The 11,682-nt window shown below is 68.6% G+C and overlaps 4 protein-coding genes across 4 annotated transcripts; 3 read left to right on the top strand and 1 right to left on the bottom strand.

Annotated features, from left to right (window-relative positions):
- Positions 1-36: 36 nt before the first annotated feature.
- RHOBADRAFT_52791 (uncharacterized protein) lies at positions 37-2,329 on the bottom strand (the record flags this gene model as incomplete). Its single annotated transcript, XM_018416507.1, has 7 exons — positions 37-881; positions 953-1,141; positions 1,207-1,270; positions 1,330-1,338; positions 1,404-1,471; positions 1,537-1,588; positions 1,670-2,329. The coding sequence occupies 7 exons, from the start codon at positions 2,327-2,329 to the stop codon at positions 37-39; spliced, it is 1,887 nt and encodes a 628-aa protein (XP_018271811.1).
- A 1,467-nt stretch (positions 2,330-3,796) lies between these two features.
- RHOBADRAFT_52792 (uncharacterized protein) lies at positions 3,797-5,400 on the top strand (the record flags this gene model as incomplete). The annotated part of the gene is made up of 4 exons (XM_018416508.1): positions 3,797-4,414; positions 4,497-4,569; positions 4,640-5,118; positions 5,185-5,400. 4 exons carry the CDS (start codon positions 3,797-3,799, stop codon positions 5,398-5,400), a joined length of 1,386 nt encoding a protein of 461 aa, XP_018271812.1.
- A 374-nt stretch (positions 5,401-5,774) lies between these two features.
- RHOBADRAFT_43188 (uncharacterized protein) lies at positions 5,775-7,658 on the top strand (the record flags this gene model as incomplete). Its single annotated transcript, XM_018414185.1, has 2 exons — positions 5,775-5,868; positions 5,956-7,658. The coding sequence occupies 2 exons, from the start codon at positions 5,775-5,777 to the stop codon at positions 7,656-7,658; spliced, it is 1,797 nt and encodes a 598-aa protein (XP_018271813.1).
- Positions 7,659-8,244: 586 nt separating this feature from the next.
- On the top strand, positions 8,245-11,618 carry RHOBADRAFT_52793 (uncharacterized protein; the record flags this gene model as incomplete). The annotated part of the gene is made up of 9 exons (XM_018416509.1): positions 8,245-8,523; positions 8,589-8,958; positions 9,043-9,632; positions 9,715-9,839; positions 9,934-10,258; positions 10,331-10,500; positions 10,564-10,793; positions 10,871-11,045; positions 11,118-11,618. 9 exons carry the CDS (start codon positions 8,245-8,247, stop codon positions 11,581-11,583), a joined length of 2,730 nt encoding a protein of 909 aa, XP_018271814.1. The 3' UTR covers positions 11,584-11,618.
- Between the last annotated feature and the right edge of the window lie 64 nt (positions 11,619-11,682).

The following is an 11,682-nucleotide window of genomic DNA, read 5'->3' on the forward strand; positions in this document are numbered from 1 at the left end:
GGAGCATCGAGAGAACGTCGCGAAAGGCGGGTCGTGCTAGGACGAGGCCGAGGCCGGGCGCTCGGCGCCGGGCAACGGCGCCGGCTGCTTCGTGGCCGTCCTTGGCGCCGCCGCCTCGAGCGCAGGCGCACCGCCGTCGCCAGCGTCAACGGGCGACGAGTCGTCCTCGGCCCAGCCGATGGCCATGCCGCTCGGCGTGTCGACGACCTTGACCGACGACGGCTGGGCGGGCGGGCCGCCGCCAGGTCCGCCGCTCTCGCCGGCCGACGAGATCGGGTATGCCTGCTGGATCAAGCCCGGCGGCGATGACGGCGGGCCACTCGACGGGTCGAAGTACATCGACGGCGGCGGTGGGCCGGGCATGCCCGGCAGGAAGGCCGGGTAAGCCGGGTACGGGCTCGGGCCCGAGAAGAGGTGCGGCGGCGGGTACTGGGGCGACGTGGGCGAGTTCGAGATCGGGTAGCCGTTGAGGAAGAAGGGCGATGTCGGGCTCGGGTAGGCGTGGAGCGGCGAGAGGGGCGGCCCTTGAGAGGCGGACGACGAGATCGGGTAGGCGTCCATGCCAGGCGGCGGCGGTCCGAGCGGATGCATCGGACTGTACGGCGAGCCGAACCCTGGCGCCATCGGCGAGTGCACGAGGGCGCCGGCGTCGGGCGAGCCGTAGTAGGGCGCGCCGTGAGGCGACTGCTCGCCGTCGTGCTGGAAGGGCGGGAGGTGGAAGGGGAGCGGCGGCGGGTGGTGCTGCATCGGCGAGCCGTACGGGTCCATGATGACGGGCTGAAACAGGTGCGGCGACGGCGGCAGGCCGCCGTTCGAGTAGGGCGGACCTTGGCCACCCATGTGAAGGCGGAGCGGACGAGAGGTCGGCGAGCCGAGCGAAGCTGTTGACTCGCTCGAGGTCAGTCGACTGGGGCTATCACCTCCTCCGTGAAGAGGGAGAGACAAGACTCACTGCGAGAGCTGTCATCGGCGAGGCTCGAGCCGTACAGGTTGTCGGGGCGAGTGCTGCGCATGGGCGAGGCGAACGCGCTCGAGGCGACCGACGGTCGGCGCATGCCGCTTTTCGACTGCGGGCTGCCCGAACTCGGCACCAAAGAGGGCTTGGGGATGCCGCTGGGCGGCGTGCCGATACAGGGAGCACCTGCGGCGGCGCAGAGTCAGTTCGTGACGTTGACGACTCGGAAGGCGAGCGGAAAGTGGACGCACCGTTCGGGCCCGTGACGTTGTGCGCCTGCCAGCCTTTCGGGCCTTGTACGATAGAGTACTCGACCTGTGTGGCGCAGAAGGTCAGCTCATTTCGGCATAGACGAGAGGACCAAGTCGACGCACAGCTTCTCCCTGCGCGAGAAGGAACGGAACCGGTCAGTGACGGCCCGACGGTCGACGAAAGGTTGGCCACGCACCTCGAGAAGAGACTTGAAGCCTCTGGTGCCGCTCGAGACCGCCGCGATGACCGTATAGTGCACAAACACTGCGCGAGCGACGGGGTCAGTCCGTTTCTGCGCAAGGGAAAGTGGCCGGCGACGGCGAGCGCACCCTCGTCGTTACCCAGCTCGTGCGCGTTGTGGTCGAGGATGAAACCGAAGCCCTGCGAGTCGGTGAAAGAGGGTCAGGCTCCTGCACCCGGCTCCCCGAGAAGGCTCGCGAGAGGGAGGAAGGCGGGGCGCACCTTGGACGCGTTGAAGAACTTGCAGATCCCCGTCCTCCTCGCAGTCGGGTCGAACGGGCCGTTGCTGAGCTGCAGCGCGAGCGGCAGCCCGCCCATGATCATGCCGAGAGCGGAACCCGGCGGCGGCGGCGGCGACCACGCGTGCGACGGTGGTGCGCCTCCTTGGGCGCCGTCCTGCGCCTCGAGCACCATGCCGAGCACATTGGGCGCAAGTCTGTCTCGAACGACGACCGGCTGTGCGCTGGGCGGCTCCGTGGAGCGAGAGCCCGCCGTGCCGCTCTCGGCCGGCACCGCGTCCTGCAGCGCGAGGTCGACCTCGCCGAGTGTCGGGAACCCATCCGAGCTCTTGCCGGGCGTGCTGGAGGTCGTCGCGCTGTCGCTGGCGGTCGTCGTGGAGCGGTCGCCGTTGCCGAGACGGTCGCCGACCGAGGACGACGAAGGCGAGCCGCTCATCGTCGCGATGGCGGGTGAGGACGCCGCACCGCCGTTCGGGAGGCTCGGTCGACCGCCCTTGGCCGGCTCGAGGGCGACTGCAGGTGCTGGCGAGCGAGTTGGCGCGTCGGCAACCGAGGACCGGATGACCGAGGACGAGGCAGAGGTGCCGAGGACAGGTCGCGGCGAGGGCTCGGACGGCGAGGACGCCAGCGGTGGGCGGGGCATGGCTGCGGCGGCGCGGCAAGCCTGCAGGTGGTCGCGGGGCGGTTGGCGTGCGAGAGAGCGAGGTCGACGGACACGCGCTCGTTATCGGTCCACGAGCTGGCGTCAAGTGCGGGGAGCTGGAACAGAACCGTGCGAACCCGCCTGACGCGCTCGCGCTGCGGACTGGCTCTCACTTGCTCGCGAGTGCGACCGCGAGAACAAAAGCACGGCGGCCGTGCAGCGACACAGAGAGCCCGAGGTCCGCTGAGACGGCCGCGAGATGCGCATGCACGTGCACGTCGCACGAGGCGGCTACGCTCTGTCGCCCTGATCGTTGCCAGTCTCGGCAGGCTTTGCTCTCCGACGGTCTCAGTACCAACGTGGGAAGCAGCGACGGAAGCGCGCGAGCGACGTCCGAGAGACACAGGGCGGCTCGTGCGCTTCGTCTCTTTGCTCACTGCCGCGCTCTCGCACAGGCGGCGCTCGGCATCAGACCGTCAAAGCAGGACCGCGTGCGGCGGCCTCAACTGCGCAGCCCGAACGCTTCCGGTCCAGGCTTGTGGAGCTCGACTCGAGGGGCTCGAACCCGTCGGCGACTCGCCCGCGTCGCTGCGTGCCCCTCCTGGGGCGAGGGCTTCGAGCGTCTGTAGCTGCAGGAGCTGTACAGGAGCTCTGAAGACTGAGAAAGCGCGGGAAGACGCGGCAAGATGCCTCTGCCTCCCCCAGCGAGCGAGAGGCTTTAGCCTTCGAGGCAGTCCCGCAAACGAGCCGCCCTCGCCCCGAGACCGCCGCCGACCGTAGCCGCACGGACGTAGAGACGGGCGATGCAGCAGTGTCCCGCTAGCCCGGGAGGGGCCGTCGCGAGCACGCTGAGCGAAGGCGAGCTGCGAGAGAAGCGTGGACCAGGCAGCGCACGCAGCAGCAGGGCCGCCGCCGGGTCGTGCGGCACGCGCAGAGTACGACTGCGTGCACGCGCGCTACCCGGCGCGAGCCAAAGTCGAGCAGCCGCTCAAGCAGAGGAAGCGGTTCCTCGAGGAAATCGGGACAAGGCGTCCTCACGCCCCCGCTCTCGTCTTGCGGCGAGTGGTTGCGCGAAAGTTCCGGCGAGCAGTACCACAATCTGACGGACCGAGTCGGCGACAGCTCTGGTGGCCGTGCGCGGCGTTGCCGTGCTGATTCCTTCGAGAGGGGCGGTCGCGAGAGCGGGACGCCGGCACCGCCTGCGCCTCGACAGGTGGTCCAGCAGGACCTTCATTCGAGTTGTGCGCGTGCGCAGCAGTGCGCTCAAGCCCGCAGAGAGGGTTGGCGAGCAACGACAGAGCCAGGAGATGAGGTTCCTCGCCAGGTCGCTCTTCTCTCCCTCACCTCGGCTCGACACGCTCGCCAGCTCGCCCGGCTCGCCAAGCACAGCTCTGTACCCGCCTGGCAGCCGCAACCTCCTCCCGGCCGCGCTCGCCAGCTCCCCCGCCTCCCTGCCGCCTCACCGCCATGGACGGCCTCACCATCGCCGCCAGCCGCCCACGCCGCGCGCGCAAGAGCCGCGTCACGACGGGCGACTCGGACGACGAGTTTGCCGGGCGAGGAGGAGGCGGCGGCGACGGCAGCAGGCGGCTGCGGCTCCGGGTCGGCCAGGGCGGAGGAGGTCCTGGGCCCAACCCGGTCGACTCGGTCGGCTGGGACCGCGAGCTCGACTCGGACCCGGACGAGCCCCTCGCCGTCGAGGAGCACTTTATCCTGCGCGTGCCGCCCGAGATCGCCCCCAAGCTCAAGGAGCAGGTCGACCGCCGCGACCTCGCGCCCGACACCTGGTTCAAGTTCAAGGACTCGCGCCGCGCCGTCTTCCACCTCGGCAAGAAGCTGTACGGCGCCAAGCTCGTCGACCTCCCGGCCCTGCTCGAGAGCCAGCGCCTGACGGGCGTCGGCGGCCAGACGGTCAAGGTCGCCGACGTGTCGCAGATGCTCCTGGTCGAGGAGGAGATCCAGGACGAGACGCAGGCGACGCGCGACAAGGTGTTCAACATCGAGGACTTTGTCTACCCGCACGGCATCACGCCGCCGCTCAAGCACGTCCGCAAGCGCCGCTTCCGTCGCCGCATCAACCGCAGAGTGCGTCCCGCTCTCCCTTGCCCTCTCGTCGCACCCTCTCTCTCGCCCGAGTCCTGCTCACTGGCGCGCACTTCTCCCACAGACGATCGAGCAAGTCGAGGCGGCCGTCGAGAAGCTGCTGGAAGGAGACGCTCGCGCAGAGCAAGTTCAAGTCGGTGCGTCTCGACCGCCCTCTCCCTCATCTCGCACGCCTCACTCGCTCACGTCGTCTCGTGCGCCGCGCAGAGATGCTCGACTACGACGTGCCGTCCGACGACGAGGACTACGACCCGACCCAGGGCCAGAAGGGCAGCGAGTCGGCGGCGCCGACACCTCGACCCGACGGCGCCGCGAGCTCGCCCGCGCCGTTCCTCGGCGACGACGGCGAGAGCCAGCGCGGCGGCGACGACTACGACGACGAGAGCGAGGACGCCGGGAGCGGCAGCGGGTACGACAGCGACCTCGCCAAGGAGATCGAGAAGGACCTCGGGCTCGGGACCAAGGACGCGGCCGGGTCCGACTCGGACGACGACGGCGACGGCCTGTTCGGCGGCAGCTCGGACGACGACGACGACGACGACGAGCCGCAGGCGCAGGCGGGCGACGCCGAGACGCTCGAGCTGCGCAACCAGATCAAGGAGGCGGCCGAGGCCATGGCGAGCCTCGACAAGGCCATCGAGAAGAAGGAGACCGAGATCGCCAAGGCGACCAACGTCCTGTTCAAGGTGCGTCCTCTTCTCCTTCACCCTCCTTCCCTCCCCTCGCCCCCGTACTGACTCGTCGACGTACAGAAACGGTTCGAGGCGCAGCTGCGCGGCATGGTCGCCGACCGCAAGACCAAGTCGCTCCAGCACGACGAAGCGGCGCGCGAGCTCGACAAGAAGCGGCAGGACGCGGCGGCGGCGGCCACGGAGGAGGCGACCAACCCGCCGTCGATGAGCGCGGCGGTGCAGCCGGTCGTCGCTGGAGGAGGGACGCCGGCGGCGGACGCGATGGACGAGTCGTGAGGCGCTCTCTGTTCTGTACATCCCCTTGTCCCTTGCAGCCCCTCCCCTGTTGCTACACGTTCAGTTCCCTCTCTCCCTCGATCGAGCGCAAACTGTGCGACCAAAGCGCGGGCGGCGCGAGCGGCGTGCGCCCCGCCCTTTGCTCCCCCTCTCCTCCTCGCTCGCCTCGCTCTAGGCACCAGGGTCTGCTCGAGTACGCGTCACAAGGCGCTCTGCGCCCGTCTACCAGCCGGCCCAACCTCGCAGGCCACCCAGGTGCGCCAGCTTCTCCTCCCCCTCCCCACCTCTCATCTCGGCATCCGTCGACTCGCCGCGCTGACCAGCTACACACACAGCTCGTACCTCAAGCCGCACACGACCCTCAAGCCCCGACTATGGACGCGCTCGGCCCGCACGGGCTCGCCAAGTTGCCCGAGGAGCTCGTCGACCTCGTCTGCTCGTTCATCGTCTTGTTCAGCGACGTCCAGGGTAAGTCCTCTCGCTCCCTCTCCATTACTTTCGACTCGACGTCACGAAAGGGGGCCGAACATGCTGACCCTGAGCCCGCACCCGCAGACGTGATCACGACCCTCGGCTCGCTCGCGCTCGTGTCGCGCCAGTTCCTCGAGCCCGCCCGGCGCGGCCTCCTGTACGACCCGACCCGCATCCTCGCGACGAGGTCCGTCGAGGACGCCCACACGCTCCTGAACCGCGTCATCCAGCAGCCGACGCTCGGCGTCCAGGTCAAGCGCCTCGAAGGGTTCGTCGACCTGTTCGACAACGTCGAGGCCCTGTCGCTCTTCCACGACCACCCGCCCGCCTTCATGAACTGGGCCGTGACGCTCATGCGCCTGTGCCCCAACACGACCGCCGTCTCGGTCTGGCCCGATCCGTCGGCGGGCTGGCTCGCCGCGCTCGCCTCCCTCCCCCGCCTCCGCCACCTCACGATCGCCTCGCGCGACGCCGAAATGTACGACGAGGACGACCTTTATCGATTCACGTCGTTCGTCGAGGCGCTGCCCTTCGCAAGGCTCGAGTCGCTCGCCCTGCGAGGCTTTTACGGGCCGTTGTCGTTCTACCCCGACGTCGTGCACCTGCCTGTCGGACAACTCGAGCTCGAGAGTTACAGCGACGACTGGGCCACCCTCCAGCTGTGCCTCAACAGCGTTCGGCACCTCACGTTGAGGCCCGGCGCGTTCCACCTGGACATGCGCACGATCCTCCCTCCCGCACTCGAGTCGTTCATCCTGCGGCCGCAACTCAGTCAAGTACAGCGCAACACGCTCGACCGGTGGGACGCCTGCCCCTGGGACTACCTGTTCGACGTTCCTCGCCGCTTCAACAGCCTGCGCATCGTCGTCCTCGACAGCGTCGTCATGCACGACGTGTCCTTCGCCGCGCTCTGCCAGTCGGCGCCCAACCTCGAGCGCCTCGAGCTTCCAAACGTCGTATGGCATGACTGCTGGAGCTCGTCGGCCAGCGACAGCCCCGTCGTCGACGCCATTGCCGGCCTGCCTCAGCTCAAGTTCCTCCACGTCGGCGAGGTCGCTCACCCGCCGTGCAGCATCCTCGACACGCGCGTCTACTGCCGACTGTTCGACATCGAGCTCGAGTGGCGCGGCGTCGAGCTCGAGTCGACCGAGGCGCCGAGAGCGGCGTCGCACCCGAGCGAGGTCAGCGACGGCGGGCTCGAGGGCTCGGCGGACCAGGACGAGGCGATGTCGACCGGTGGCTTCGGCTGGCCGGAAGGGATCGGCGGCTGGGGCGCCGACGCGTCGAGCGACTACGAGGCGTGGAGCCTCGTGCGCTCCGCCGAACTCAACTTCGACCTCAGCTTCTCCTCCTCGACGGCCACCTCTCCTTCCTCCCCCCTCTTGCGCCTTCCCACCGCCTCGTCGAACAGCAGCACTTCTCTCCTCGCTCCAACCTCGCATGCCGTCCCTTCTCCTCGCCTCTCGCCCTCGCCGACGCCGACGCTCGATGACGACTCGCTCTCGGGCCTCGTCTTCGCGCGCACGGCGGCCGCCGCGCAGCGCTACGTCGCCGAGCCGGCGTCGCACCCGCACCTCGAGGACGGCTACCAGGCGACCGACGACGGCGTCGACGAGGGGCTCGACGACGAGCAGGTGTGGGAGGCGGACGAGTGCGACGTGAGCGAGGCGGACAGGGAGTGGCGGGAGTTTGACGACGAGGGCGAGGACGAGTGCGTCGGGCGGCTCTGGCTCGTCGAGGCCGAGTGGCAGGGTGAGGAGGGGGACCTGGGCTCGGAGGAGCCGTGAGGGTGTCGTCGAGGTCGTCGCGCTGCAACGAGCTTCTTTTCGTGCCTTCTCCCTCGTCGTCTCGTCGCGCAAAGCCTTTTTCTCTCGAGACTCGCACTCTGTGTCACCTGCAGAGAGCTCGCGTCGGTCATGAGTCCCTCTGCGTGCCGTTCGCAAGCTGGAAATCGGTTCGAGAGTCCAGCTCTCGTGCGCACGAGCCGTGCAGAGAGACAGGGTGCGGACGCGAGAGCTAAAGGGCTGGAGAGGAGCTCTTGACAAGCTTTCTGGTCCTGTACAGCTGCGAGGTTGGACCTCTCGTGTGCGACCGCGGCCAGGAAGCGCGAACGCAGATGAGAACAAGGCGGGGTCGAGGAGGACGCGCGAACACCCACAGCTGGGTGTTTGCTGGCAGGCTCGAGCCAGCTGAGGAACTGTGTTACGGTGCTTCTGAGCCTCGACGGCCTCACAGAGCGTGTCGAGGGTCGCAGAGGTCCAGCCCTCCTCGTCCTCGAGCTCAGCGTCGGGTTCGGCTCCCGTTCAACTCGCTCGCCCACTCGACGGGCTAGAGCACACGCGCCACTTACAGCTGCACACGCGCACCTCCGCCATGCCGCTCAACGCCCACGCTGCAGCGCGCCTGCGCAACAAGAAGCGCGGCGGAACCTCGTCGACCCGCACCGCCTCGTCGTCGTCGTCGACCGCGACCAGCTCCAAGGCGCAGCCCAAGGCCGCACCGCGGTTCCGCCCGACCGCCACGCGCGACCTCCAGTGGAAGCGCCTCGTCCTCCCCGCCGAGATCGGCTTCGACGACGACGGCGGCCTCCTCGAGGTCGACGAGATTGACGGTGTCGACGTCGTGGTAGAGGACGGGCGGGCTGTCTTCAAGGTGCGTCGCAGATTCTCTACTCGAGCGCGCTCTCAAGCAGGACCTGACACCTTCCGCCCCTGCAGGTCCGCGAGGACGCCGACGAGCCGCCGCCGGCGAAGAAGAGCCGCAAGGGCAAGGGGCGAGCAGAAGATGTCGACGACGGCTTTGTCGACGTCAACGACGTCGAGGACGAGGACGATGCGCCGGCGTTCGCCGACGACGAGCAGCTCACGTTCCAGGACGACGAGGAGCTCAGCTTCCCGGGCGACGAGGCGGAGGCGGCGGCAGCAGCAGACGAGGTCGCGCCAGGCCAGGACGCAGCACCTACAGCGGCGGAGCAGAAGGAGGGCAAGGAGAAGAAGGCCAAGGCCAAGGGCAAGAAGCGGTCGCGAGACGAGGCAGAAGCGGCGGCGCCGGTGCAGCACGAGGACGCCCCGGTCGAGCCTGTTGACGGTGCGTCCCTCACTTCTCCTGCCCGGTACTTCTCATCAGGCTCTCTCGAGCGCGCATGCTCACGCGGCCTCTCCTCGCGCGCAGTCCAAGCGGTCCTCCCAGCCTGGTCGCACCTCCCCCTCCCGAACCCGCTCTACCGCGCCCTCGCCGAGCTCAAGTTCGCCAAGCCGACCGCGATCCAGGAGCGCGCGCTGCTCGCCGACGCTGCCGCTGTCGCCGCCGGGGCGACCGAGCGCGACCTCGTCGGCATCGCGCAGACGGGCTCGGGCAAGACGCTCGCCTACGGCCTCCCGATCCTCGCCCATATCCTCTCCGCCCCTCCTCCACCACGCGCCGCATCGCCCTCATCGGCCACGTCCGACGACGACGAGGGCGACGACGCGTCCGAGCCGTCCCGCCTCGCGGCCCTCATCCTCTGCCCGACTCGCGAGCTCGCCCTCCAAGTGCGCGCGTCGCTCGCGTCGCTCGCCGTCCGCACCCTCCCTCTTCTCCCATCCACGCCCGAGCTCGCCGCACTCGCCGACGAGGACCCTCGCAAGCGCGTGCGCGGCAAGCTCGCCCAGGTCGTCGCCATCACGGGCGGCATGAGCATTGAGAAGCAGAAGCGGCAGCTCGAAAAGGGCGCCGACATCATCGTCGCGACGCCAGGTCGTCTGTGGGACTTGATCGGCGACGTGCGTCCGACTTTCCTCGACCCTCTCCTCCCTCGCCTTGTTTCGGACCCCCACTCACGCCCTCTTTCCTCCCGCCTCGCAGATGGACTCGCTCGTTCGCGACATCAAGGGCATGAAGTTCCTCGTCATCGACGAGGCCGACCGCATGATCGAGAACGGGCATTTTGCCGAGCTCGACAACATCGTCCGCTTGACCCGCCGAGGAACGTGAGTCGACCGCCCCTTTCTCTCTTTCTTCCGTCACACGACCCGCGTACACCTCACGACTGTACACTGTACTGACGACGGTCTCTGACCGCAGCGCCAAGGGCGACACGGGCTTCGTCAACGACTTCAGCTCGGCCGTCACGACGCGCTCGAACCTCGGCCTCGTCAACGCTCGCCCCGACATGCGCACCTTCGTCTTCTCGGCCACGATGTCGCGCGAGCTGCAGCGCAACCTCAAGCGCAAAGGCCCCAAGCGCTTCGTGCCCAAGTCCGAGGCCGGCGGCATGTCGAGCCTCGACGACCTGCTCGACACGCTCGACTTTCGCGACGCCGAGCCTGAGATCATCGACCTCAGCCCCGAGAACGGCCTCGTCGAGACGTTGCGCGAGTGCAAGGTCGAGTGCCTCCAGAACGAGAAGGTGCGCCCAGCCTCTTCCTCTCGTCGCTCGTCTCGTCTGCGCAGGCCTGACCCACCCGCTCTGGCGCGACAGGACATCTACCTGTACCACTTCCTCCTGCGGTACCCGTCGCGTACGATCGTCTTCCTGGCCTCGATCGACGGCATCCGGCGCCTGCACCCGCTCCTCGAGCTGCTCAAGGTCAACGTCATCCCGCTCCACTCGGGCATGCAGCAGCGTCAACGCCTCAAGGCGCTCGACAAGTGCGTCCCTTCTCTCTCATCTCTCCCCGGCGTTTCTCGACCCTGACGCACGTCCTCCTGCAGGTTCAAGTCGTCGCCCGACGCCGTCCTTCTCGCGACTGACGTGGCCGCTCGTGGACTCGACATCCCGGCCGTCTCGCACGTCGTCCACTACCAGCTCCCTCGTGCCGCCGACACCTACGTCCACCGATCGGGTCGCACCGCTCGTGCCGGCACCGAGGGCCTTGCGCTGCAGATCGTCGCGCCCGAGGAGAAGAAGGTGCAGAGGATGTTGATGGCGAGCCTCGGCAAGAGTGCGTCGGCCCTGTCCACTCCCCCTCTCTGTCTCTGCAGCACGTACTGACCGTTTCCTGGCCTCATCGTCTCGCAGACACCGAGCTCCCGGCGCTCCCGACCGACTTCTCGATCCTCGACCAGCTCAAGAAGCGCGTCGACCTGGCCAAGGAGATCGACGTTGCGCACCACCGCGCCACCAAGGCCGCTCACGACGACAAGTGGCTGCGCGACGCCGCCGAGGCGATGGAGATCGACCTTGACGACGACAAGTGCGTCGCCCTCTCTCTCCCTCTTCCTCTCCTCGCGCCTCGAGCCGACCTAACCTGCGTCCCCTCTCGCAGCTCCGACCCCGACGGCCCTGTCCAGCCCTCGCGCAAGAAGCGCTCGCAGTCGGCGGCCAAGGTTCGCGCCCTGCGCACCCAGCTCGACGCCCTCCTCCGCAAGCCGCTCATGGTGCGCGGCGCGTCGGCCAAGTACCTCACGACGCGGGGCACGGTCGGCCTCGTCGACCAGCTCGTCGGCGGCACGGGCCACTCGAAGATCTTTGGCATCCAGGCGTCGACGGCGCTCGAGGACCACGCGTCGGCGACCAAGGGCAGGAAGGGCAAGGGCGCCAAGGTCGTCGAGGAGGAGCCGGCTGCCGAGGCGGACGATGCCGAGGCTGAGCTGGCGGGAGAGGTCGAGGCGGGTGAGGAGCTTGCGGACGTCGAGCCCGAGGCAGCAGCGCCGCCGCCCAAGAAGGGCAAGGCGAAGCGCAAGGGCAACAAGGGCGGCAAGAAGGCGGTGGTCGTCGAGGAGCAGGCGTAGCCTCTCACTGCATCTCGCAACTTCCTTTGCCCTATGCCTGTCGCTCTCGCTCTAGTGCTCGCTCTCACGACGACGCTCACGCTCGAGAGAGAAAGAGAG

This window comes from Rhodotorula graminis (assembly GCF_001329695.1).
Source record: "Rhodotorula graminis WP1 unplaced genomic scaffold RHOBAscaffold_5, whole genome shotgun sequence".
Classification (NCBI taxonomy): Eukaryota; Fungi; Basidiomycota; class Microbotryomycetes; order Sporidiobolales; family Sporidiobolaceae; genus Rhodotorula; species Rhodotorula graminis.